Source organism: Mustela putorius, unplaced genomic scaffold (assembly GCF_011764305.1).
Source record: "Mustela putorius furo isolate JIRA1106 unplaced genomic scaffold, ASM1176430v1.1 tig00000224_pilon_pilon_pilon, whole genome shotgun sequence".
NCBI classification, from domain to species: Eukaryota; Metazoa; Chordata; class Mammalia; order Carnivora; family Mustelidae; genus Mustela; species Mustela putorius.
The window spans coordinates 20,597,558-20,622,362 of NW_025421321.1; the positions used below are offsets into that span (position 1 = coordinate 20,597,558).

A 24,805-nucleotide genomic window follows, 5' to 3' on the forward strand; every position below is an offset into this window, starting at 1 on the left:
CCTTGTTAACATAAAAGGCGCAAGCTATTTCCAGCAACGTCACTATTTGCACTATTGAGCAGCAGTTGTTCAGCATGCAAGTGCCTAAGTCCATGCCAGAGGGGAGGAAAGGCAAAACAACCCGTGGAAGCAGCACACGCGGATGTGCACATGCAGGAGGGACAGTACAGTTCAGAAAGGAAAGGAAAGAAAACGGGGAGAACCAAAGGGGGAAAAAAAAAAAAAGAAAAACAGAAAAAGAAAAGAAAAGAAAAAAAAACTGCTTTGTGATGACGTAAGGATGAGTGGGTGTGGCATCTCCGACATTCCCCAACCAGGTGTGCATGCCATGCATCATGAATGGTTAGAGACTGGCTGAGCTTGCGTCACTCGGGCCAGCCACCATTTTGTCTTATCCCGTGTTAACCACAGCTGGATGCAAAACGTTCGAAACGTTAACGATGCCCCTACAGGTGAGTTGGAAAACAGAAGTTGACAGGAACAGGTAAAAAATAAGAAGGTCAACAACAGATGAAAAGAAGGAGGTCAAAGTAAGCAGAAGAGTACCAACCGCAGTTCCTCTTTTGTTAATGATGTCTACAGTTAAAAGAAAGAAAGAAAACACACGGCAAACCCAAAATAAGAAACAATTAGAATGATATCTACCGAACAATGTAGTTTGTTTACCATAGCGTGTCCAATGCCTGAGTGCTTTGTGGAGAAGGGGGGAGAAAGGAAATTAAAAACTGTGAACAGAATAACGATCGTTACTTAAAAAATATGATGGTCTCTACCATGTTAGTACATTTTTTGATTCAGGTAACGGTTAGTAGAATGAAACATTCCATGAATGACATGTTAGTTATTAAGCATGTTAGTAACATAGAAAAAGGGCAAAAAAATTTTACAAGAAAAAAGCAGACTAACAAATAGGCCTCCCACAGAGGTAATATTTTTCCTGCCAGTATTGTTCATCACTTGCTACTAGATAGAAACAGACATATGGCAACGTTCCCTTTGCCTCCCTGAGTACATCTTGACAGTCATTTAAAAAGTCTATAAGGGATTCAAAGACCTAAAGCTCATCAGCTGACCACTGCCGCCCTATGCCCGGAAATGACCCCTCCCCCACCCTGGCCCTCCCCAGCCCCAGCAAATTCATAGGAATCGGTTGGCAATGCCCTACTACTCAATTTTACAGCACACAAGGACTCCTTCTCAACTCCAAAACTTCCTTCGGTCATATTGATGGACTTTAGGGTCACAGTTTACTGCAATGAAACAAAGCAAAGATCCTGACACATAGAATGAGTAGAATGGATTTTTTTTTTAATCTGTCCTGCCACACATGCACCCCAGCTGTATAACCACAGTTTCCTTTGAGCTATCAATTCGCAGTTTGGTTTGTAACCTGAGCAAAGGCAAATCTAGAAAGTGGGCTCCTCAAGCCCCACCCCTCCTTCTGTGCTTCTCTCAAATGAGCCTCCGGTCTCTTGATGAGAATCTGAGAGAAAAAAATAAAAAAAGGAAAACCAAAGAGACAGACTTATAGGAAATCCGTGGTCCCCTGCTGCACTGAGGAGGTGGGGGGGGGGCGGTGACTCCCTCCCAGGGCAGGCGTGAAGCATGCAGTGTCCCTCCCATGCCAAGAAGGCCTCTGAAAGGTCTTTGAGGGTCTAAGAATCCTTCAGTTTTACTTGTCTGCTTTAGCTAGACTGCCTTAGCTAGGCTGTACTCCGAAAATTCTTTTTTTGTCTCAAGTTTGGATAGTTTAAGCCTTTCAGAAGTGGGAAAGAAAAGGTTAGATGGTTAACAGCTCAGAAAGAGAAGGCTGTTTTAGTAAAGGAAAACCAGAGACAATCCGGTCATTCTGCAACTGTTCAGAGAAACAACAAATATGTTAAGGATATTAGTTTGAGATCAGCATGTACTGCAGAAAAATTAGTCACTGTCAACACTTAACAAAATGACACATTATAATATAAAATTTCAAATAATAACCAAAACGTATATTGTTCAATATAAAAGGACAATCTATTCACTTCCATCTGTATATATAGATATATAGATATACTGTAATAATATGCCTCAGTTAAAAACATACAGTATATGTGGACTCATAGATTTACTAAAGAACTGATATTTTCCTAGTATATAGACTCTTGCAAGAATTTTTTTTTTTTTTTTTTAATACAACCAAGTAGAAATGGGCACCTAGAAGATGAACTGGTCTCTGCAGAGACATTTGGGATTTAAATTATCTGTGCTAAAAATAAAAAAAGAAAGTCTTCGTAAACAGACTCTTCAGGAGATGTATAGGCCCCCAAAGTCATTCTTTCTGCCTCAGGGGCTTTTCTTGTCCCTATTTCAGAGGTGGGAGTGGAGAGGGAGCAGGGATTGATACAATCCCAAATCACAAACACACTGATTTTTTTACTACAAAAAAGGAACTGTGATTTAATGACCCCAATGTGCATGCTTCCAAATGATCACCATGAAAACCATAATTTAAAATCAAACAAACAGAAAATAATAATTAAAAAAAACAAAACACAACAAAATCACACACATCACAGGAAGGGCAGGTCGCAGGGATATCCTTGCAGCCCTCTGGGAAACTGTCATATGTCGCTGTATCAAAATAGACTTTGGGCCCCCAGAACTTTCTAGATATGCCCCTGCTCAAGTATGGCAGGAAGATTCATCTTAGAAGAAGAAAAAGCTAATTTGTAAGCGACTCTGAGGAGCCCTATATCATGTTGTTAGGGGTTTCAAGTACCACACACACAGCTGCAGTGAGAAACAAAGCCAGAAACTCTCTTATCCGCTGCGCTGTTACCTGACGCAGATTCCTGGTGACTTTCACATCATGCCAGGCATTATCATTAAACTTTCCATTCACGGGCTCCACTAGTGCTTCAAAGGCCCCTGATCCCAAATTAATGACCAGAGAAACAGCTCCATTTTTCAGGGCAAGATTGACATAATCAGCCGATTTCCCAGTGTGAAGCATCAGTCCATTCCTCTGAAGAGTTTTAAAGGACAGCGTTATTTCATCGCTGCTGCTTTGAATGGGGTTTTGAGACAAGTCGTAGCAGAAGTATTCAGATCCCTTGAAAGTGGCAATATATTCTTCTTTTCCTAGGGGGAAATAGATACATACGTGCGTAAGTAAAGAAATATACTACATAGATCAGCAGACCTTAACAGAAACAAAATTAATCATCCCCCCAAATTAACTCTGTTTAGTTAACATGCATTACAAGAGCCCCATCAAACAAAATCAAATGGTACTGTAGGTGGCAGTATATATTTTTTTAATAAACCTCCTCAGCTAGTGGGCCATCAACTGCAATAGCTAAAGCTGACATTCTTGAAAATTCAATTAATTTTTAAGTATCACTGCAAGAGCTCTGATCTGAGAAAGCAGCTCTGTGATATCTCCAGGGCATGAATCAGGTACCATAAATGCATATTGGATGGTTCTACTCTGCTGGCAACAATGGGTTCCAATGTGTTTGCAACATTCTCTCCATCCAACTGAGGCGTTATTTTAATTTTCAGTGAGACATTTATATTCAAAGATCTTCTCAGCGAAGAGACAAATATTTTCATCACTGAGAAACCATAACAAATTATCTGGTAAGGGGAAAGCAAAAAAAAAAAAAAAAAAAATAGAATTCGGTCTGAGAGTAAATAGATCTCCTACAGAGCATGTGCATTTTTTTTTTTTTTCTTTTTGGTTTGTTCTCTCCCTGGATGGAGGGAGCAGTGATAGCGAGCTTAATGGAGCCTGCTGGATTGTTGATTCATTCCCTGATCTCACCAAGCAGATGGTAGGGTTGGCTTTTATGAGACTGGTAAAAATTCCAGCACATCATCATGGGAATAGCATGTAAATGAAGCCTCAACATTTTCTATATATCTGTCTTTACCATATTTACGAGCAACAATGTGGATCCCACAAGATGTCAGACAGATCAACCCAAAATGTGGGTATTTGGAAAGAGCAATCCTCTCCCACTGATTGAGTTTAACCAAAGGAAGAGTCTAAGCCAAAAGTTTCCTCAATTTCCTAGGCAATGATAGTATTGTGCCAAGAAAAATGAAACAGTATGGTCTAGAATCAGCTTCTGATAAACTATATAAATAGAATTTTAAATGATACTGGGGAATCTTAATCTGTTTTACTGGGAATATAGCATCTCCACCATGTCCACAGGAGGGCTCATGCCAAAAAGGGGCTTACCCTTGGCAAAAGGTTTTTACCTCAGGCCTGTTTCATTTGGTTGTGAAATTACTCATGTCCTTGAATCCGAGCTCAAATTGAGGTCTCAGATCACCAGTACCAGATGACCTGACTCTGGATGCAGACGGTGCCACAAGTGGCTAGAAGTAGGCAAGTCATGGCACGAAGTTAAACAGTGAGCACCTAGAGACTTTCACAATGGTGTGAGCCTGAGAAAAGTCACTGCCTACCAGTAAGTTATTAGTGACGACTACTGGTCAAGCCAAATCCATCACATTCTGAGGCAGAATCATAGCAAGGACAATACAAGCCAAACTAGAGGGCCCTTCCCATTTATACAGTCAAAATATTGATTGAGTACCTCCCAAGTGTTAAGCCCAGTACTAGTCTTTAGGGATAATGAAGTGGCCAAACCTGATTCCATTCCTGTCTCTGAAAGATGACAGTCGAGGTATCTACTTCCCTGGTCAGTTCAATATGGCAAGTGGCCTGATATTGGGAGTTAGCACAATTAAATATTTCTAAATATATTTATGAGGGGGAAAGAAAATAGATCGAAATATGAAATTAGATACTAGCTTGGCTACTTGCTAACTGCACTGGGAGGCAATTATGCATCTTTTCAAATCTCAGTTTCTGAAAATAGTTTGTTATACCAGTCTTCCCAGATAAAATGAGATAATGCATGTATGGATATCTGGCAAAGTTGGTAGGCATTAGGAGTGGTAGATGTTTTCCTTCTTGCCTGTCTAATGTAATAAATGTGATAAATAATCTAAAACAAATGGCATATATCAACTTTATTGTGAAATCTAGAATATTATATTTAAGATCAGAACAAGGACACCTACTATCAACATACTGTCCTTGAAGCCGTAGGTAATATAGGAAAATAGGAAAAATATATGAGCATTATAAAGATTATAAGTGACAAAATCATATTAGTAAATATTATTGTGTGAATTAAAAGACCAAAATAATCTTCAGAAAAGTATTGGGTTTAATAAGATATTTCAGAAAGACTGCAGGGTTCTATGTACTGGGACAGTGTTTTAAACATATATAAACAGATCTATAGATTTGATGAAATTCCATTAGAAATCCAAATGAAAAAAAATTTTTTTGAAGATTTTATTCATTTATTTGATAGAGAGATCACAAGTAGGCAGAGAGGCAGGCAGAGAGAGAGAGGAGGAAGCAGGCTCCCCGCCAAGCGGAGAGCCCGATGCGGGACTCGATCTCAGGACCCTGGGACCATGACCTGAGCCAAAGGCAGAGGCTTAGCTCACTGAGCCACCCAGGCACCCCTCTAAATGAAATTTTAAAATGAATGTGAAGAGCTGATTCCATGAGTTCTTTGGGAAAACAAAGAGCCCAAAATAGTCAAGCTATGCCAGAGAAAGAAGATGAAGGAACTTTCTTGTATAAAGGTGCCCATTTATTAGAAAGTGATGGTAATGAAGATTTATACACTGGATAAATTTAAAAAGGAGGGATAAAAATAATGAAACTAAAAATAATCCTAAGCCTATACGAAAACGATTTCTATCAAGTCAGGCATTGCAGTTAAGTGAGCAGAGTATAGATTTGTCGATAAATGGTGCTGGGACAACTGGTTATCTATATGAATAAAGGAAAATTGGATCTCTACATCATCTATAAAAATCAATTCCTCATGCACCAAGGATATAAATTTCTGAGGTAAATCTGTAAAATTTTTGTAAGACAAAGTAAGATACTGAATTATGGAATGATTTATTAAATAGGCATAAAAGGTACTAATAAAATATCAATACATTCACCCACATTAAAATTGGGAACACCTGTTCATAAATAATATCACAAAGAGAGAAAGAATCTATATAAAAAATTGGAAGAAAATAAGTTTTTAAAGATTTTACTTATCTGAGAGAGAGAGAGAGCACAAATGGAGTGACGGAAGAGGGAGGAGCAGACTCCCCGCTGAGCAGGAAGCCCAATGTGGGGCTTGATCCAGGGACCCTGAGATCATGACCTGAGCCAAAGGGAGATGCTTAACTAGCTGACCCATCTAGGCAGCTAGATGATGATATTTGCAGAATTTTCATCCCCACTGAGTACTTAGAATAGGTCTCTAAGCCACAGAGAGTTTTGGAGACCCTTCTCTGGCCTAACCCTTTAATTTATGTTATTAAGAAAGTGAGCCAAGAAACAAGACTCTTAACTATAGAGAATAAACTGATGTTACAGGGGTGGTGGCATGGGTTAAATGGGTGGTGTGTGTTAAGGAGGGCACTTGTGATAAACACCAGGTGTTGTAGGTAAGTGATGAATCACTTAATTCTACATCTGAAGCTAATATTGCACTGTATGTTAACTACCTGTAATTTAAATTCAAATTCGGAGAAAACAAATTTCAGACCCATTAAGTTTAAATGACTATCAAGTTCAGAAAGTGTGCCAGGAACAGAAGCAGACAAGAAGTCAGCCTCTGACTATCTTTATTTTTATTTTTTTAAAGATTTCATTTAGTTATTTGAGAGAGAGAGAGAGTGAAAGAGCACAAGCAGGGGGAGCAGGGGAGCGGGAGGGGGGAAGCAGGCTCCCTGCCCATCAGGGAGCCTGATGCAGGACTCGATCCCAGGACCCCGGGCTCATGACCCTAGCTCAAGGCAGACACTTAACCATCTGAGCCATCCAAGCACCAAGCCTCTGACCACCCTCAAATAACTCAATAACAGAATAACAAAGTTTGGGGATGATGTAAAGAGGTTTGGTTTATTTAAAAAGCATTTTATCCAAATGACCTAATGTCATTTCAAATCAGCATAATTCACAATGCATCTTGACAAAGGATTCCTTTGCCAGATAATGTGGCAAACCCAAAAGGAAAAACAGCAAAAAGAGTTTGCAATTCAGTAGACGGCAACCTTTGAAGTTATATGTGTGTTGATGACATTTAACACCACGATGTTTCTATTACTTAAAAATGAAAATATCACTCATTTTGTATTGTTTAATTTAAAAAATTAGGTAATTCAAATTGCATTAAAGGCAACCACATAAGTCTTGGAAAAATTCAATGTAGGACATATCATTACCTCTACAAGCCATAAATGAGACATGAATATAAACAGGAAAAATATTTTTGCTATTTTTTTAAATGAAAGAATATGTACTCTATATAAAAATGCATAAATCATTCTATTTTTTACAAGACAAGAGGATTATACTTCCTCCAACTCTTTGCCTGTTGCTGTATAATCTTTGTCATTAAGTTTTGTGCTATGTCATATGCAAGTAAGAAGCAGCATAGTAAGTAATTATTTATGCTTTCCTGTTGAAAATGTAAAGAGTGGGTCTCTTTCCATTTTAAAATACAAGTCCTGAATATTTTGTGCATTTCCAATATGTACTAAAATAATAAACCTCACAAAGAAATGAAATACCAACATTTTTTACAAAATTAAAATTTATATGGACCCACAAAAGATCCAAATAGCCAAAGCAATCTTGAGAAAGAAGAACAAAGCTGGAGGTAACAATCCCAGATTTCAAGATATACTACAAAGCTGTAATAATCAAAACTATATGTTACTGGCAGAAAAGTAGACACACAGATCAACAGAACAGGATAGAAAGCCCAGAAATAAATTATGTGTATATGATCAATTAATCTATTACAATGGAAGCAAGAATATACAATGGGAACAAAGTGTCTTCAACAAATGATGATGAGAAAACTGGACATGCTAAAGAATGAAACCAGACCACTTTCTTATATCATACACAAAAATAAACTCAAAATGGATTAAAGACTTAAATATAAGACCTGAAACCATGAAAGTCCTAGAAGAAAACCCAGGCAGTAATTTATGAAAGAATGAAAGAGAGAGAGAAAGAAATTGGATTTACAGAAATACATATAGCAAGAAATAATTATGTCCAGGGTATGTAAAGAACTTATACAAACCAATAAGAAAAGAACTAGACAAATCAGAAAAAAACAGGCAAACCATAAACAAACTCTCCATGATAACAGGATATCCATATGAAAAGATATTCAGCTTTGTCTTCAGAGGAATCAACTTAAAACCACAGTAAAATATCAGTACATTCCACTATGATGAATAAAATGACAAAGACAAATTATATCAAGTGTTGGTGAAGACATAGAACAACTAGAACTCTCGTATTATTACTGATGGGAACTACTTTTAAACTGTTTGGCAACATCTTTTAAAGCTGGATCTCTGCATACTCTATCTTCCAGTAATTCCACTTGTAAGTACACATCCAACAAAAATTCAAACAAAGATGATCAGAATAACATACCGGCACGTTTGTAGCAGGACTGCAAAATAACCTCAAGCCGAACACTAACAAAATGTCAATCTATCGAATGGATAATTTGAGTTATAGTTACATAAAGGAACAGTAATGGAAATACATGATCTTCAACCTACAAACAAAAATATAGATAAATCTCACAATAATAAGGTTAAGTAAAAAAGAAAAATGCCAAGTGCTTGCGTGGCTCAGTCAGTTGAACATCTGACTCTTGATTTCTGCTCAGGTCATGATCTTGGGTTTGTGAGATCCAGCCCCATGTTGGGCTCCACACTGGGCATGGGCCCTGCTTGAGATTCTCTGTTCTTTCCCCCTTGGCCCTCACCACATCTCTCTCTGAAAGAAAGAAGGAAGGAAGGAAGGAAGAAAGGAAGGAAAGATGGAAAGAGAAAAAAAGATGGCTAGACTTAAAAGAGTATGTCTTATGATTCCCATTATATAAGATTTTTAAAAACAAGCAAAAACTAATCTCTACTGTTGCTATTTTGACAGGGATTACATTAAGTGGGTAGATTGCTTTGGGTAGTATAGATATTTTAACAGTATTTATTCTACTGATCCATGAGCATGGAATGTCTTTCCACTTCTTTGTGTCATGTTCAGTTTCTTTTAACAGTATTTTGTCATTTTCAGAGTAGAGGTCTTTCACCTCTTTTGTTAGGTTTAGTCCAAGATAACTTATTTTTTGGGGTGTAATTGTAAATGGAATTGTTTACTTAATTTCTCTTTTTATTATTTTATCATTGGTGTATAGAAATGCAACATATGTTGTATGTATGTATGTATGTATGTATGTTGACATATCCTGTAATTTTACTAAAATCAGTTCTAGCAATGTTTTGGTGGAGTCTTTCTGCTGTTCTTATACAGCATCAAGTCATCTGGAAGTAGTGACATTTTACTTCTTCCTTACTGATCTGGATTTCTTTTATTTCTTTTTGTTGTCTGATACAGCTACTTCAACAACTATGTTCAATATAAGTGGTGGGAGTGTACATCCCTGTCACGTTCCTGAACTTAGGGGAAAAGCTCTCAGTTTTTCCCAATTAAGGATGATGTTAGCTCTGAGTTTTCATAGATCTTTATTATGTTGAGGTATGTTCCCTCTAACTCTATTTTGTTGAGAATTTTCATCACAAAACAATGTTGAACTTTATCAAATGCTTTTTCTGTGTCAATTGAAATGATCATGTGGTTCTTTCTTATTCTTTCTCTTACTGATGTGATGTAACACATTGATTGATTTGCAAATGTTGGACCATTCTTGCATCCTGGAAGTATATCTCACTTAATTGTGGTAAATAATTTCTTAAAATGTATTGTTGAATTAGATTTTCTAGTATTTTATCGAGAATTTTTCAATCTCTGCTCATCAGGGGATATTGACCTATAGTTCTCTTTTTTAGCAGTGTCTTGTTTTAGTATCAAGGTAATGCTAACTTTCATAGAATAACTTTTTTGGACTAGTTTGAGAAGAATAGGTATTAACTCTTCTTTAAATGTTTGGTAAAATTCACCTGTGAAGCCATCTGGTCATGGACTTCAGTTTGTTGGGAGTTTGATTACTGATTCAACTGTGTTACTAGTAATTGGTCTGTTCAGATTTTCTATTTCCTCCTGTTTCAGTTTTGGTACTTCATAAGTTTCTAGAAATTTATCTATTTCTTCTTGGTTGTCTAATTTGTTGGCATGCAATATTGTCTTGTAATCCTTTGTTTTTCTGTGGTGTATGGTGTTTTTTCTCCTCTCTCACTTGTGATTTTATTTGAGTTCTTTCACTTTTTTTCTTGATAAGTGTGGCTAAGGTTTATCAATTTTAATGATTTTTTTCAAAGAAACTGCTTTTGATTTCTTTGATCTGTTCTATCATTTTAAAATTTCTATATCCTTTATTTCTGTTTAATATTTATTATTTCTCTCCTTCTGCTGGTTTTAGGTTTTGTTTGTTGTTCTTTTTCTAGTTCCTTTAAGTGTAAGGTAAGACTGCTTGAGGTTGTTTTGTTTGTTTGTTTGTTTGTTTTGCTTCTTGAGGTAGCTTCTATTGCTATAAACTTCCCTCTTAAAACTGCTTTTGCTGCAACCCAAAGTTTTTGGACTATTGTGGCTTCATTTTCATTTGTTTCCATGTAATTTTTAAATTTCTTCTTTGATGTTGTGGTTGACTAATTCATTGTTTAGTAGCATATTATGTAACCTTCATGTATTTGTGGTCTTTCCAAATTTTTTTCTTATGGTTAACTTCTAGTTTATAGTATTGTAGTCAGAAAAGATGCATGGTATGAGTATGATCTTCTTGAATTTGTTGAAGTTTATTTTGTGGGCTAACATATGATTTATTCTGGAAAATGTTCCATGTGCACTTGAAAAGAATATGTACTCTGATGTTTAGGATGGAATGTTCTAAATATATCTGTTAAATCCATCTGTTACAGTGTCTCATTCAGAACAATTGTTTCCTTGTTGATGTTCTGAATAGATGATCTGTCCATTGATGTAAGTGGTATGTTAAAGTTCCCTACTATTATAGTATTATTACTGATTAGTTCCTTTGTGCTTGTTATTAACTGTTTTATGTATTTGGATACTCCTATGTTGGGTGCATAAATATTTAAAATTGTTATATCTTCTTGATATTGTCCCCTTTATTATTAAGTAGCATCCTTTCTTGTCTGTTACAGTCTTTGTTTTAAAGACTGTTTTGTCCAATATAAGTACTGCTACTCTGGCTTTCTTTTGATACCATTTGCATGACTTAAACATAACAACCGCTTAACTGGGTATGACATAAGGTTTTCAATCTTTGAAGGTTAAACTGTACAAATGGATCGATTTCAACACCAAGAATTTCTACTTTATAGACAAGAATGTTAGACAAAGAGAGTTGAAATGACTTCCAAGTTCACAGAGAAATTGATTCTCAGGATAGAGCACCTTCGCACAGCCTATGCATGGGGCAAAAATCTCATTAATTTGGCCCTATGTTTCCACATCTATCAAGTTCAATGAGCTTTTCTACTAAGTGAAGGACCTGTAAGGGAATGACCCTACTTCTTAAGGACAAAGATGCATTTGGGCAGAGAGAAGTCACCCTGATCCCACTTAGATGAGGCTTTTTATGCATGCCAAAACATTTCCTACATTATTGTTTTTTATTGTCTTGCTTTTCATATGCACAATCCCAAATAACACGTTTTTAAGGTTTTACTCTATTTACATGATTCTAAGATTGTCTTCAATGCAAACTAGAAACTAAAGTTAACATGTGAAAAAAAAATGAACAGAAACAGACATTTGAGTGAGAGATTTGTTTCATTTGTTTTATTGCTCTTCAAGTCAAATACACAAGAATATTGTGCTAAAAACATCCTTGACTAAATAAAGGTATGCACTAGAAGTTTACATGATTAAATTAAATCATAAGCCTGACTGACTTTAAAGACAAAGCAAGTTTAGAAAAACAGAAAAAGGAAAGTCTGATTATTGAAAAACCACATCAGGATTATTAAATCCTGTTCTTAAGAAGCATAACAGAAAATACAATCATTTTATTTGCCACAATCCTGTTATTTAAAAATTAAAACAACCAGTTGATCACTATAAGTAAAAATAACATGACTTTATTTTGTTTATTTTTTTAGAGAGAGACAGAGAGTGCATTCATGGGCAAACTGGTGGGAGAGGGGTAGAGGGAGAGAGAGAATCTTAAGCTGGTTCCATACCTAGCGTGGAGCCCAATGGGGCATGATGTCACAACCCTTATATCGTGATCTTGATATCATGACCTTGAGATCATGACCTGATCCAAAATCAAGAGTCAGACACTTAACCACTGAGCTAGCTGGGTGCCCCAAGCATTACTTTAAAGAGAAAGTAGTTTCCTTACATTTTTCTACCTGATTCAATGTGGTAAATTATTCCAAAATTCTCAAATATGATTCAATCTATGTAAATTCTGAGGCCAACTTCCATTATTTGCAGCAAGAAATCAAGCTTCATAAAATACTCATCACTCAAGATTTTATTCACTTTAGGTACACTTCAAAGCAACCAATCCAGAAACAAGTTGTTAAGCATCTATCAGGTAACCCTCCAAAAAAGAGACACAGCCTTAATGATGATATACTTGAGGTGATTAAATATGAAAGATAAAGAAGACCTAGATATTATTCAGCACAAAACCTTTATTTATTAGATGAAGGGAGTGAGGGCCCAACAGCTAAAATTATAGTCGCATAACTAATTGGTGCAGAATCAAAATATAACTCTTGCCTCTTAAATCCATTCTCATGGTCTTCCTCATTTCCCAGAAATTTCCATGAAATGAGTCTCTTATTAAGAACTAAAAATTAAATGCAGCTTAAACATGAACACATTTTTCTAAAAGAAAATAGGACACTGTCCAAAACTCTAGTACAATTTTCCAATCCTATTGTGAAACTGATTTGAATTTCCTTAAATAACAGCAGGTCCTGGGAACCAAAAGCCACTCTATGCCTGTCTGGGCGATGACCAATCAGTTCTGCATGGGTCGTATGATACACGGGGATAGTGATAAACAGATACTCCAGCATTCACCAGGTGTGCAATATTGCAATTTCGGGGCCTGTCTGAGGCTCAATTGCAACAACTGAATCTAAGACAACTGGACTCTAGCATATTTTAACCTGGAAAGAATCAGTAACAAAATCAAAATAAAAACATAGCTTGGCGATTATAGACTTTATGAAGAATCTCTACATGAACTTATGATTTCTTTAGATGACAATTAATGATTACCTCATAAGAAAGTAAATTATATATTTAATTATAGGAACACAATTGTATTTGCAGCAAATTTACAGATATTCTACATTTATGATAATACTCATGTATAAAATGGACATGGAGTAAATAATCTCAAGTATGAAATCATTTTATTACCAACATAGTCAATATATAGTGAATAGCTCATCTATATAACCATGCTCCAAAGAGTGGCCAATTTAAAACACAATACTTTCTCACTAGAATCAGAGTGTACCTGCCTCTAACTCTAAAAATCTTTATTTTGGGATATGCACATATTTTGGTCATGTGGCAAACTGCTCCACATTATAAAATGTGATTTTTTTTAATCTGAGAGAAATTATGGAATTGTGGAAGGCAAGAGCAGAGGGGAGAGAACTTTGTAAGGAAGAGTAAAGTGTTGGTTAAAGTAGAAATGCCTAAAACAATATGATCTCAACACCTGCTACCCAAAGTGTGACCTAAGGGACAGTATCAGGCATTACTTGGAGCTTGTAAAGAGTGTTAATCTCAGGACCCCTCCTCAGTCTATGGATGCAGAATTTGTATTTTAATGAGATCCCCCAGGTGATCCCAGTGAACATTAAAGCCTAAGTCCTATTGTGAGAACCAATTTTAGATTACTGTGCTTTAGAATATCTTTTAGGGATTGTAAGAGCAGTGTGTGTGTGTGTGTGTGTGTGTGTGTGTGGTGTGTCTGTCATGTCTGAGTTAAGTATTAAAGACAAAATATTTTGATATCATCACATTTCTCTTAAAGGATAAACATCCAGATCAATGACTTTGCATCTTTTGAATAGAAAACCAAAGACTGGGGGAAAAAAAAGAATCAGAGAGATCTGATTAGTGTGTATATGCGTCAAATATCTATTTAATATGCATCCCAGCAGAGTCTGGTTGTTAAATCATTGGAGGTAATCTCTGAATTCTTATTCTCAACGTGTTTCGCCTTTAGGCAATAATACAATAGGAACCTCTGTAGGTTTGGGAACTTAGAACTACTCTTCTGAATAAATCTGAGAGGTATATATCTCCTGGTACAGTCTAGTAAGTCATCCTTATTAGTGGATATACTTAATGAGGTTCATGCAACTGCATTTATGTATGTCTCTCTAGAAATATCTTGGTTCATCCACTGCTGAAACTGAAAACAAACTGTCATTCATTCTAGATGTGATCCAACTCAATGAAAATGAATGGGCCTGTGCTGTCACATTTCTACTTTTTGCAGTTGAGTGAACTTGGAACATGTTAAAGTCAACAATATCCATCAATGAGGGAAATTTGTACTACTAAATATGGCCTACTATATTTAAAACCAGAATGACAATTCCTTAAGAGAAAGCACTAACTGTGTCTTGTCTTGGCATCCCGACTATCTGAAGTAGAGATGGGAGTAAATAAACATGTGGTAAGTGTAATGAGGAATGAAGCTGGGATGAGAAGGGAGGTACTTACGTAACTCTGCTTCTGAGGAGGGTTGGCTAAGGTTTTTGATTTGTTTTACTTTATTGTGTATGTGTGTATTTTAAGATAAACTGCTAACTTGCTATAAAATTAATTCAAAGTAGTTAGTCAGCATACACTAAGATCAGTACAAACCAGAAGCACTTGGATTGCAGGGGAGCATTCTTTGTATAAGGGGAAAGGGAAGGGATACCAGGAACTCACGGCACGTCTTTGATCTTAAGACAGTAATACTGAACCCAAAAGTCACACACGTAAAGTGTCTGGTACTGCAAATGGAATCAATAGGGAGATTATTATCTATTCAGGCATCATTCATTTCATAATTACATATATGGGGCCCACAATTTGGAGGCACTATTCTAAGTATAAGAAATACATCAGGATTTCTAGGGTTTCCACTTTCATCTAATGAGGGAGGAAGAGATAAACCCTGAACAAGTGACACTGAACACACAAGAGGCCCTAGCGAGAGCAAGATGGCAGGGTGACCCATGTACATGGCCAAGGGAGCTCTCTCAGCAGATGACGCTGAAACTAAGACCTGAGTGCTGAGAAGCCCCTTGGGGAGATCTGGGCAAAGAATATTCCAAGGACAAAACCTCAAAAGGGCAACTTCCTGAAATGAGGGGGAATGAGATGGGATCTGGGGCTAGGTCATGTAAGGCATTCTTTTTTTTTTTTTTTTTTTTTAATTTATTTGACAGATCACAAGTAGGCAGAGAGGCAGGGAGAGAGAGAGGAGGAAGCAGGCTCCCCACTGAGCAAAGAGCCCAATGCCGGGCTCGATTCCAGGACCCTGGGATCATGACCTGAGCCGAAGGCAGAGGCTTTAACCCACTGAGCCACCCAGGTGCCCCCATGTAGGGCATTCTTGATCTTCATCAAACTTTCATATTTTATTCCATGCACAATGGGAAACCACTGGAGTAGTCTGAGGAGTGGTATGATCTGATATGTATGTTCTAAAAAAGATATGTCTGGCTTCTGTATGGAGATTGGACTACGAGTGTAGATGGAAGTGGTAGTAATGAGACCAACATTTATGATGTTTTGGACCATAGAGACATGGGTTATGGAGTCATAATCACTGGGGTTTGAATTCCACTCTCACACTGTGAGTACTTGGATATGTAACTGATCACCTTAAAATCTCAGTTCTCTTATCAGTAAATGGAAGCAATAAAATGTTTTCTCATCAGTAAATGGAGGACCTATCTGACAGGGTAGTTGTGAGGATTAAAAAATATAATGTATGTGTAATGAGTTTATTAAAAAGTTGCAACCTACAGCATACGCAAACATGAAAGAGAGTATTTATGTATTTTTGCAAAAACAGTCACTTTTTTTTCTCCATCTCTATTATCTTGGTCAGAATCACTGAATTTCTGGTCACTATTGGTTATCAAAAATTCAGGCTAATTTATAATTTTAACCAAAGAGTTGATGTAAATTTCAACCCTCATCTCATAGTTGAGGGAGAAGGGAGAAGGGATGTGGTATGGTGCTAGGCATCTTCTTATCTTCTGCCTTAAGACTTTGTTCTTCTTGGGGTACCTGGGTGGCTTAGTGGGTTAAGCCTCTGCCTTAAGCTCAGGTCATGATCTCAGGGTCCTGGGATTGAGTCCCACATTGGGAATCTCTGCTCAGCGGGGAACCTGCTTCCCCCTCTCTCTGCCTGCCTCTCTGCCTACTTGTGATCTCTGTCTGTCAAAGAAATAAATAAAATCTTTTTAAAAAAAAAAAAAAGACTTTGTCCTTCTTGAATTTTCTAAGTATTAAGAAAGGCAAAGAGAGAGAGAGAGCGCGAGCGAGCTAGGGAGAAAGCATGAACAAAAGAAGGAGAGGGAGGGAGAAAATAGGGAAGAAGAAAGAGACAGAGACAGAGACAAAGCTAGAGCTAGAGCTAGAGATCAGTACTCTGGTCCAGCAAGTGGCCTTCTTGTGAGTAATCCTGGCCAGATGGCTCAAGCCCCAGCCTACATGGAGTGTCTGTTTGAGCCACAGAATCTTAGGTATCCTGACTACACCAAATGCTGAGAGCATAGGCTATACTTTCTTTGTGAACTCTTTCCACCTTGCCAGTTCCCTTCTTCCCTCCTCAGAAAAGCACAGGGCAGATCAGCAAGTTTGAAGCATACACTGGATGCATCAGGAATGTAGAATACTAACCTTCCCTTTTTTGAATAATCAGGTTCTATAGTAGTCTCTTCCCCAGTTCAGCTGGACAAAGGGAGCACACTTCTTGAACAGTACATTTTCAGAGTACCTATGACCTATTGACTCTTTTTTCACCTATCTGCCCCTTCCCTTAATGCTTGGATGGACAGGAAAGGTGGGAGGTGGACAGTGTGTTAGGAGTGGTGAGAGGGTCAGTTTTGCTGTGTCGTAGTAAATGCTGAGGGAGACAACTGGCCAGTGTTTAGAGGTTCACTTTACAGTGGAGATTACTTATATTTTTTTTGTCTCAGGGGACTCTAGTCAATAATTCTATGAGGAAGATATCTCTTGAACATGCAATTGTATACACAGTCCTGGCATATGGTGGGGAATCATTTGTTAATTACTATTAACATTATTATTAAAGTAACTACAACAGGGGCACCTAGGTTGCTCAGTCAGTTAAACATTTGACTCTTGGTTTCAGCTCAGGTCATGATCTCAGGGTCATGAGATGGATCCCTCATCAGGTTCTAAGCTCAGCTCAGTGTCTGTTTGTCTCTCTCCCTCTGCTCCTTTCCCCAACCTCTCTCTCTCATAAATAAAAATAAAATCTTAAAAAAATAAAGTAACTACTACATTTCAAAAGACTCTCTGTCCGTTAAAAAAAAATAGCTGTTTACCAGTTCTTTTATTAACCAGAATATCATTATGCCTCACAATCTAATGCCAGGAAAATTTTGGTTAGCTAAGGTTCATGGAATAAGAAAGAGATGGAAATAATACAAATGGGATAAAGGAAGAAAAAAAAATGTCTCTGTTGATGGTTTACCCTTTTAATCAGGTTTGTACTTAGAGGACTTGCAAAATGATCTCATGTGGTGTTTGTGATTTTTAGTTATTCTTATTTTTCATTCTCTCAGGGAAGCACATTGGGGTAAGAATAGGGAGACCTGGTACACTGGTTTCCACTTGGCCACTTTTCAGCTCTCTTTCCCTGGCCTCCTCCTTAGCTTCCACACACCTCATTTTCCTTCCTGGCAAAGTCACAGAGCTGGACTAAGTGCTCTCCAGTGTTTCTCTCAATTCTAAAGTCCTGTGGTTCTGTAACATTCTTGATTTATTGAGTCACTGTTTCAATGATTCATTCAATAAACATTTACTGAGCCCCAACTCTGTGCCAAACTCTATTGCTTTCCTGCTGTCAAAATCAGGCAACATGCTAGAGTTAAAATGTCTTTAAAGATTTTTAATGGCTGCTGCTTTTAAAAGGAACTTTCTATAGCAACCTCAGTCTCTTTGGGCTTCTAGAGCTAGTTGTCTTCTTATTCTATAAGGACTAAAAAATTTAGAAAAACAAAGGGTCATGGGAAGGTATTCTATTCACACTATCAGAAATAAACTTTCTATTCTGATCACTTTTCTTCCTTAGCTCAAAAAGAACACCTTCAACAGATTTTCTAGTCCTATGTAAGCTGGGGTGAGTTAAAAGAATGTGTTTGATAATTCGCCCCAGAGTTTAAGGTACTTTTCCATATGAGTTCAATCCCTGGAAAAATAAAATATTTTAAGAGAAAGTTTATATGACTTACTACAAGTTTATATGAATTAATTTAGGAGTATGCATACTTCTTGGAGAAAAGTTTTGAAGAATCAATAATAACTAGTGTTAATATTTTTTTATGGATAGAGCCCTTAATTTGGAGTTAGAAGCCCTGAGGAGTTCCTCATTTTGTGGTCAGAGCTACATAAACCTGGGTAAGTAAATGTAACTGAGTATGAGTTTTATTCAGTAGAATGACTGTAGTCATGCTATCACACCACAGTTTCAGATTTCTTAAAAATGAGGATTTGTAATATAATGATTATAGAATTAATATTATTAACTATATACTGATTCTTTCATAAACTCTCCTCATCCTATCATATCTGTGTTGAAAGCACCATAAATCTACACTGTTTAGTTCAACACTTCTTACCCCAGGTTCTTCATCTGATTTGAATACTATTTTCTCAATTCTCACAACGATGCTATAAAACTAGCACCATTCTAGATATATAGGAGAGAAGTTAGTTCATTAAGTACAATTAATTTCTTGGGACTTTATTCTCTTCCCAACACCAGCAGAGTTCTAGCCTAAATGCAAACACACAGAATTTAGAGGAGAGATTTTGGAAGTAGCTCCCAGAATAAAGGGGCCATTGAACCACAAAGTTTTGGAAAAGAAGGAGCACAGGGAAGATACAAGCTCCTCACAGCACAGTTCCTGGGAACGTATCAGATATATAACTCAACAACAGTGAACCTCAGACCCAAAGTAACTCCTTTCAAGTTCTAAACTCTCCAAAGGGGATTAACTGTGATTAGTTCAGCTTGTGTTGGTCAGAAGTCTTTGCTCCACATCAGACTTATGATCAGAGGGGAGGAATGGCCAGGTTATAAAACATGGACATTGTGAGAAGACTCATCCATTAGCTCCTGACATTATCGACCAGTTGGTCTTGTAACCTAATATTAAAAGAGCACCCTTCCAGAGTGGAAGACACAGGCTTCCAGCTATGAAATGAGTGAATCACTGGCAGTGAGGGTATAGCATAGTGAATACAGTTAATAGTAGTATACCTGTTATATGGTGACAGATGGTAGCTACACTTATGGTGAGCATAACATAATGTATAAAGAAATTGAATCACTACATTACACACCTGAAATGAAGGTAACATTATTTGTAAACTATACACTTCAGCTAAAAGAAAAGAATGTCCTTCTTAGGAGGTGAATAATTATTATAATTTCCTTTTTCATTTTAACTTCGATATAAACTTAGGTCTTCAAGTCCAATGTTAGAGGAAAAAAAAGTGGACATTGGTTGATTTGTGACTAACTTTATTTGCACTCTGAAACTTCAGCAGAAATCTCAATGAATCACAGAATTGAAAACTTTAGAAGAGCTTGGGTGACTCAGTTGGTTAAGCATCCAACTCTCGATTTCAGCTCAAGTCATGATCTCAGGGTGGTGAGATCAAGCCCCGCATCAGGCTCTGCACTGGGTTTGTAGCCTACTGAAGATTCTCTTTCCCTCTCCCTCTGCCCCTCCTCTCTCTCTTACTCTCTCTTTCCCCCTCAAAAAAAAAAAAAAAAAAAAAAGTTATAAACTTTGGAGTTTAAAAAGGGAGACCTACAAAGGTTATGAGATTTTCTCTAATGCCTAAAGCTAGGGGTAGTCAAACTTGGGATGAGAAGCTGGGTTTCTACACCAGTTGATCCCAAACAGGGCTGGTCATCAGACCCATCTGGGAAAACTTTTAAAAAAGCATAGTTCATTTTTTTTAAAAGATTTTATTTATTTATTTGAGAGAGAGAAAGAGAGAGCCCTTGCAGGGGGGGAAGGGCAAAGGGAGAGATAGAGAGAGAAGCAGACTTAGGGGCCTGATGAAGACTTGATCCCAGGACCCCAGATCATGACCAGAGTCAGAGGCATGTGCTTAACTGACTGAGCCACCCAGGGAAGAGAAGCATATTTCTTGTACCCATCCCATAAGTCTTACTTTGATAGGACTAGATTGGTGTTCCTTAACACTTTATTAGGATTTACTTTCTAGTTACTTCCAGTATACAATGTAACTTGAAACTCAATAATTTTTTGTAAAGCCCTGGGCCTTCCTTGCTTCCTTAACTTCTCATTTCCCAACAAACAGTGAGCACAAACTGAGACAAAATACAAATGAAACAACCAAAAATCAAAGCACATTCTCATTTTTAGTATGAAAGTGATTTGGTAAGAGAACATTCTGGCCAGACTGAATAATACCACCTCTTGAAACCGTAGTTATAATTCACAATGAATCCATTCACTTCTTATAGTGACCATTCTCTGCTCTCAAGGATAGGACACATTTCCACATTCACAGGCTATAAATGCTTTTTTTCTGCCTTTTTTACTAGTGAGTGAACCAAATACCCTGTTAGAACAAGTCTTTTCTTTCTAAAGTTTATTTGCTTTGATACTATACAACAAGAATATGTGGTGTATTTTATGTCCCATGCTTGAAGTAGGATGCCTCTACCTCCATTCCCTATACTGCATGCCTTTCCCATGAACAATTTATAGAGCTATAAAATTTAAAGAGATCTTATAATTCAAGGACTTTCAAAAATTTCTTCCTAAGTACCCAGGATTCACATACAATATACCAACTTTGCTACCTGCAATGTACTCTTCTGTGTTTTATAGAAATAAGAATTGCTCTAAATTGACTTCATAATCTAATAATGGTTCACCATTTACCTTTGAAAAACACTGATTTCATTCAGCCTCTGCATTTTACAAACAGAAAAACTAAGTAAGGCCCAGAGAACTTTTTAGACTTGGCAAAAACTGTTTAGCTTCCTACTAGAATTTGGATCCCTGGACTGAATCCTGAGTTCCTTCTACTACATTCTGTGGCATTTCTAAAGCTATTTTGGATAGGTTTGAATGGACACCTTCACAGTTTCAGAGAAAAGAAAATTCATTTTGAGAATATAGGCCAGTCTGTTTTTTTTCCCCCCACACCGTGACATACAATCCTAATTTAATCGCTTTCTTAGATACCTAGTTTTTATAACTCCTAGAGAAAATACACAAAATTAAAGTTTTACAGATTTCATATCACCAAACAATATTATTATTTTTCTCAGCTTACAATTAAAAAGTGAAGTAATTATCTTAACTACTTCATCATATTTGCACTATGTTAAGCTTGTCAACACCAACCTTTGAAGTTTGCAGTCTCTTTTGATATATAGTATTATAATGAAAGGCTTTGACTCAAATGTTCAGATACTCCTGTTTAAAAATGATCAGTGCATTTTATTTTAAATTGGTAGTATTGCCCATGATGCGGAAAAAAAAACAAAACAAAACTATATAGCTTTACAATAAAAAAAAAAAACCCAAATCAGATACATATAAGCATATTGACAAGAAGCTGGCTCATGAGGTATATCAGGCTGAGGTGATATAATAAAATGTTAAATATTCATAGTGGTCCTTAACTTGGCATTACCATAAAATCACCTTATATAGCCTTGAAAAATATTAGATGCCTGGGTCCCTGTTTCCAACCTCAAAACTCATTTAACTGGTTCAGTGTGTGGGCATAGGAATGGGGATTTTCAGAAACTTTCTAGGTGATTCTAACGTGCAGATATGGTAAAGAAACAAGGGCTAAGAGAAATATGACCTAGGCATTTAATGGGCAATAATAGTGTCTCTGTAACTCTTCTAATTTAGTTATAATATGTGCCAAAGTCTTGTAGCTCTTTAAGCTATAATTTACACTTTAGTTGTGACCATCTGTATACAGTATTGCTGTATATTTGCATATTGCTTAATTGATAATAAGTAGTCAGCATATTTTAGCTTATAAAGTGGGAACACAATAGCATTTCCTCTCTCCCCTTCAAGAACACGATCAGATTGACCTTTGGAAGCATCTGATTTAAAGTCCATTTTCTTTTAAGGGCCAATACCACATAAATAAATACTCTACACATTCAGGTAGTATGGGAAACTAAAACCTATGCTGATATTGTGAAATTGCATATCTTCCTGAAGGAAACGTCACTTAAGAAGCATTGTAGAATTGTATCTTGCTACCAACTCAATCACATTTGCCCCCAAATATTAAAAAAACATTGGCTGAATTGAGTTGTTTTCAGTTTTTTTAAAGTTAAAAATGCAGCCAAATTCCAGAACTCTCATTATTAAAATACGTAAGATTTAAGTGTTTCTGGCAAAACCTACCACAAGCATTGAAAGAAGGCAGATGTTCCAAATCCTTAGAAGCCTGTCTTGAATCATGCTATTTATCTGCTGGTCAGAATAAAACCTGAAGCCAATGAAGAGAATATGGAAGCTAAATATCTCTCTAGGTTCATTAAAAACAAGGACAGTCTACTCTAAAGAGAAAGGCATGGAAGGGAGTCCTGGGATAAAACAGAGAAAGAGAGATGCAGAATGAAAGCTGTCCCTGAAATAGCTAACGAGAGGCGCCGACACCCATCCATCAGCAAGCTCTCCTTGACAGGCCCATCTCTGTCTAACAAGTTGACACATCCATACACCACAGGCTGAAATCTTCAGTGTTTAAGTTCCTCTTCCTTCTTCTAATAGACAAATGCACAAAGAACTGGTTTTTGCTTGCCTTGCTGCCATGCCTTAATGAACAGTCAGCTTAGGATTTTCACCAAGTCAAATGCTGATTAAAATTTAGCCTCCTTATGAAAGCCTTTAATAAATTTCGGTTTGTGTTTTCTTCACATGTATTTCAATTTGAAGACAAATTCCCCCTTTTCTCTCGTTTGCAGTTGCTTGTTTGGTTAATTAAAAGGCATGCTACTTGAATGCAGAAAGGACCCAAAATGGAAGACTGGGAAGATGGGTCAAGATGGAATGTCCCTGGCTCAGGCATGCCTGTGATTCTCTTCACTGAAACAAATCCTTTATTCTTCGTCTAGCTAAGATTCAACGAAGGCACAGAAGCAGCCCTTCAGTGTTTCCTACTTCAGGTCAAAGTCCTTTTTATACTTGGTGTGCAACCTAGTTGCATCAGAATTCAGTACAAAATGGAAAGTTTTAAGCGTCCAAGCAATTCAAGCACATTCTGTGGTCCTCTCGTCCTGTGGGCTGCCTTAGCAGATTTGAGGTATCTCTTAGGGCAAAGTGGTTTGAAAGCTTTGAGGTTTTCTTGAGGACTGGGAAGAATAATTTGACTTCACTTGGAATAAGATCATATTCAGCAGAAAAGATCTGCTGTGCTCAAGGTCATGGACCTTGGCTCTGTGGATATTCAGTTATTCAGCAGAATAGCCACTCTGAGCTTTTGAAGTGCTTTTGGATACTGCTGCCGGCGGTTCATGTGGAGACATCCCTCCCTGACAGCAACAGCCAGAGTCCCTACATCTGCATATCCCCTTCTGGATGCTGTCTGTTCTCTCCTAAAACCCTATTCCCTCTCATCAGCATCCCCCCATATATATATACACAATCTGAAAGATTTTCAAAGAAATGCTGTCCTGAATCAAGATCTGTATTTACATATATAAATGGCTAAATAGTTAAAAAACTTCAAGGTGAGGGGTTGTTTATTTTTTTTAAACTCATGCATTTCAGAGCCTTTCATCTTAAGCATCATTTTAGAATGTGTTATTTGAAAATAAGCCAGGGACGCACTAAGGAATCAATGAAATCATTAATTAAAGGAACATATTAAAGACTTATTCTGTGAGAGGCACTACATTAGTTACGTGGAGAAAACAATGGTGGATGGGAGTTCTATTTTATAAGACATTCACAATGCAAAGAAAATACAAGGCATAGAAAAAGCAATGGAAATTCAAAAGAAGAGGTTACTTTCAAAGTGTTGAGATACATTTCACAAAGAAAGTAAAACTTGGTTGGATCACATCTTGAAGGATGACTGATTTGAAATGTAAGTAATTTAGGGAAAAGGCACCACGGCAAGTGAAGAGATGAAGACGAGTGAAGGTTTTAAGCTGAGAAATCAAACAATTAATAAAATTTGACTGGAACTAAGGTGCCATGACAAATGAAATGAGGAAGTTTGACTCAGGCTGAAGTGTAAAAGTCCTCCATAGAGGGGGGAGACGTTTCTAACATTTTGATCAGGAATATCCATCTAAGAGGGAATGGTGAATTACTGATTGGTGTGAATTTAGGGACACCAACTGCATCTCCAATTATTGTTATGATTATTATAGTTTTGAACAATGCAGCCCACCTAAGTGAAGATAACAACTGCAATGTAAAAATAAGAAGAGTTAACATTTAG

At 37.0% G+C, this 24,805-nt stretch overlaps 1 protein-coding gene and 1 long non-coding RNA gene across 25 annotated transcripts in view; one reads left to right on the forward strand and one right to left on the reverse strand.

Moving 5' to 3' along the window:
* Positions 1–24,805, reverse strand: part of NRXN1 (neurexin 1) — a 1,166,360-nt gene that overhangs the window by 717,327 nt on the left and 424,228 nt on the right. For 14 of the 24 annotated variants that reach the window (XM_004752835.2, XM_045077822.1, XM_004752839.2 and 11 more), the window contains 2 exons: positions 2,819–3,120; positions 667–690 (listed from right to left, as the gene is read on the reverse strand). In XM_004752835.2, the coding sequence (XP_004752892.1) occupies positions 667–690; positions 2,819–3,120 (326 nt within the window). The remainder of the gene's footprint in view (positions 1–666; positions 691–2,818; positions 3,121–24,805) is intronic. The other 10 variants (XM_045077824.1, XM_004752837.2, XM_045077826.1 and 7 more) reach the window with 1 other exon arrangement.
* Positions 359–23,613, forward strand: LOC106005823. Its single transcript, XR_001179469.2, has 4 exons — positions 359–452; positions 14,514–14,753; positions 18,660–18,727; positions 23,322–23,613. It is a non-coding gene; the product is annotated as an uncharacterized LOC106005823 (long non-coding RNA).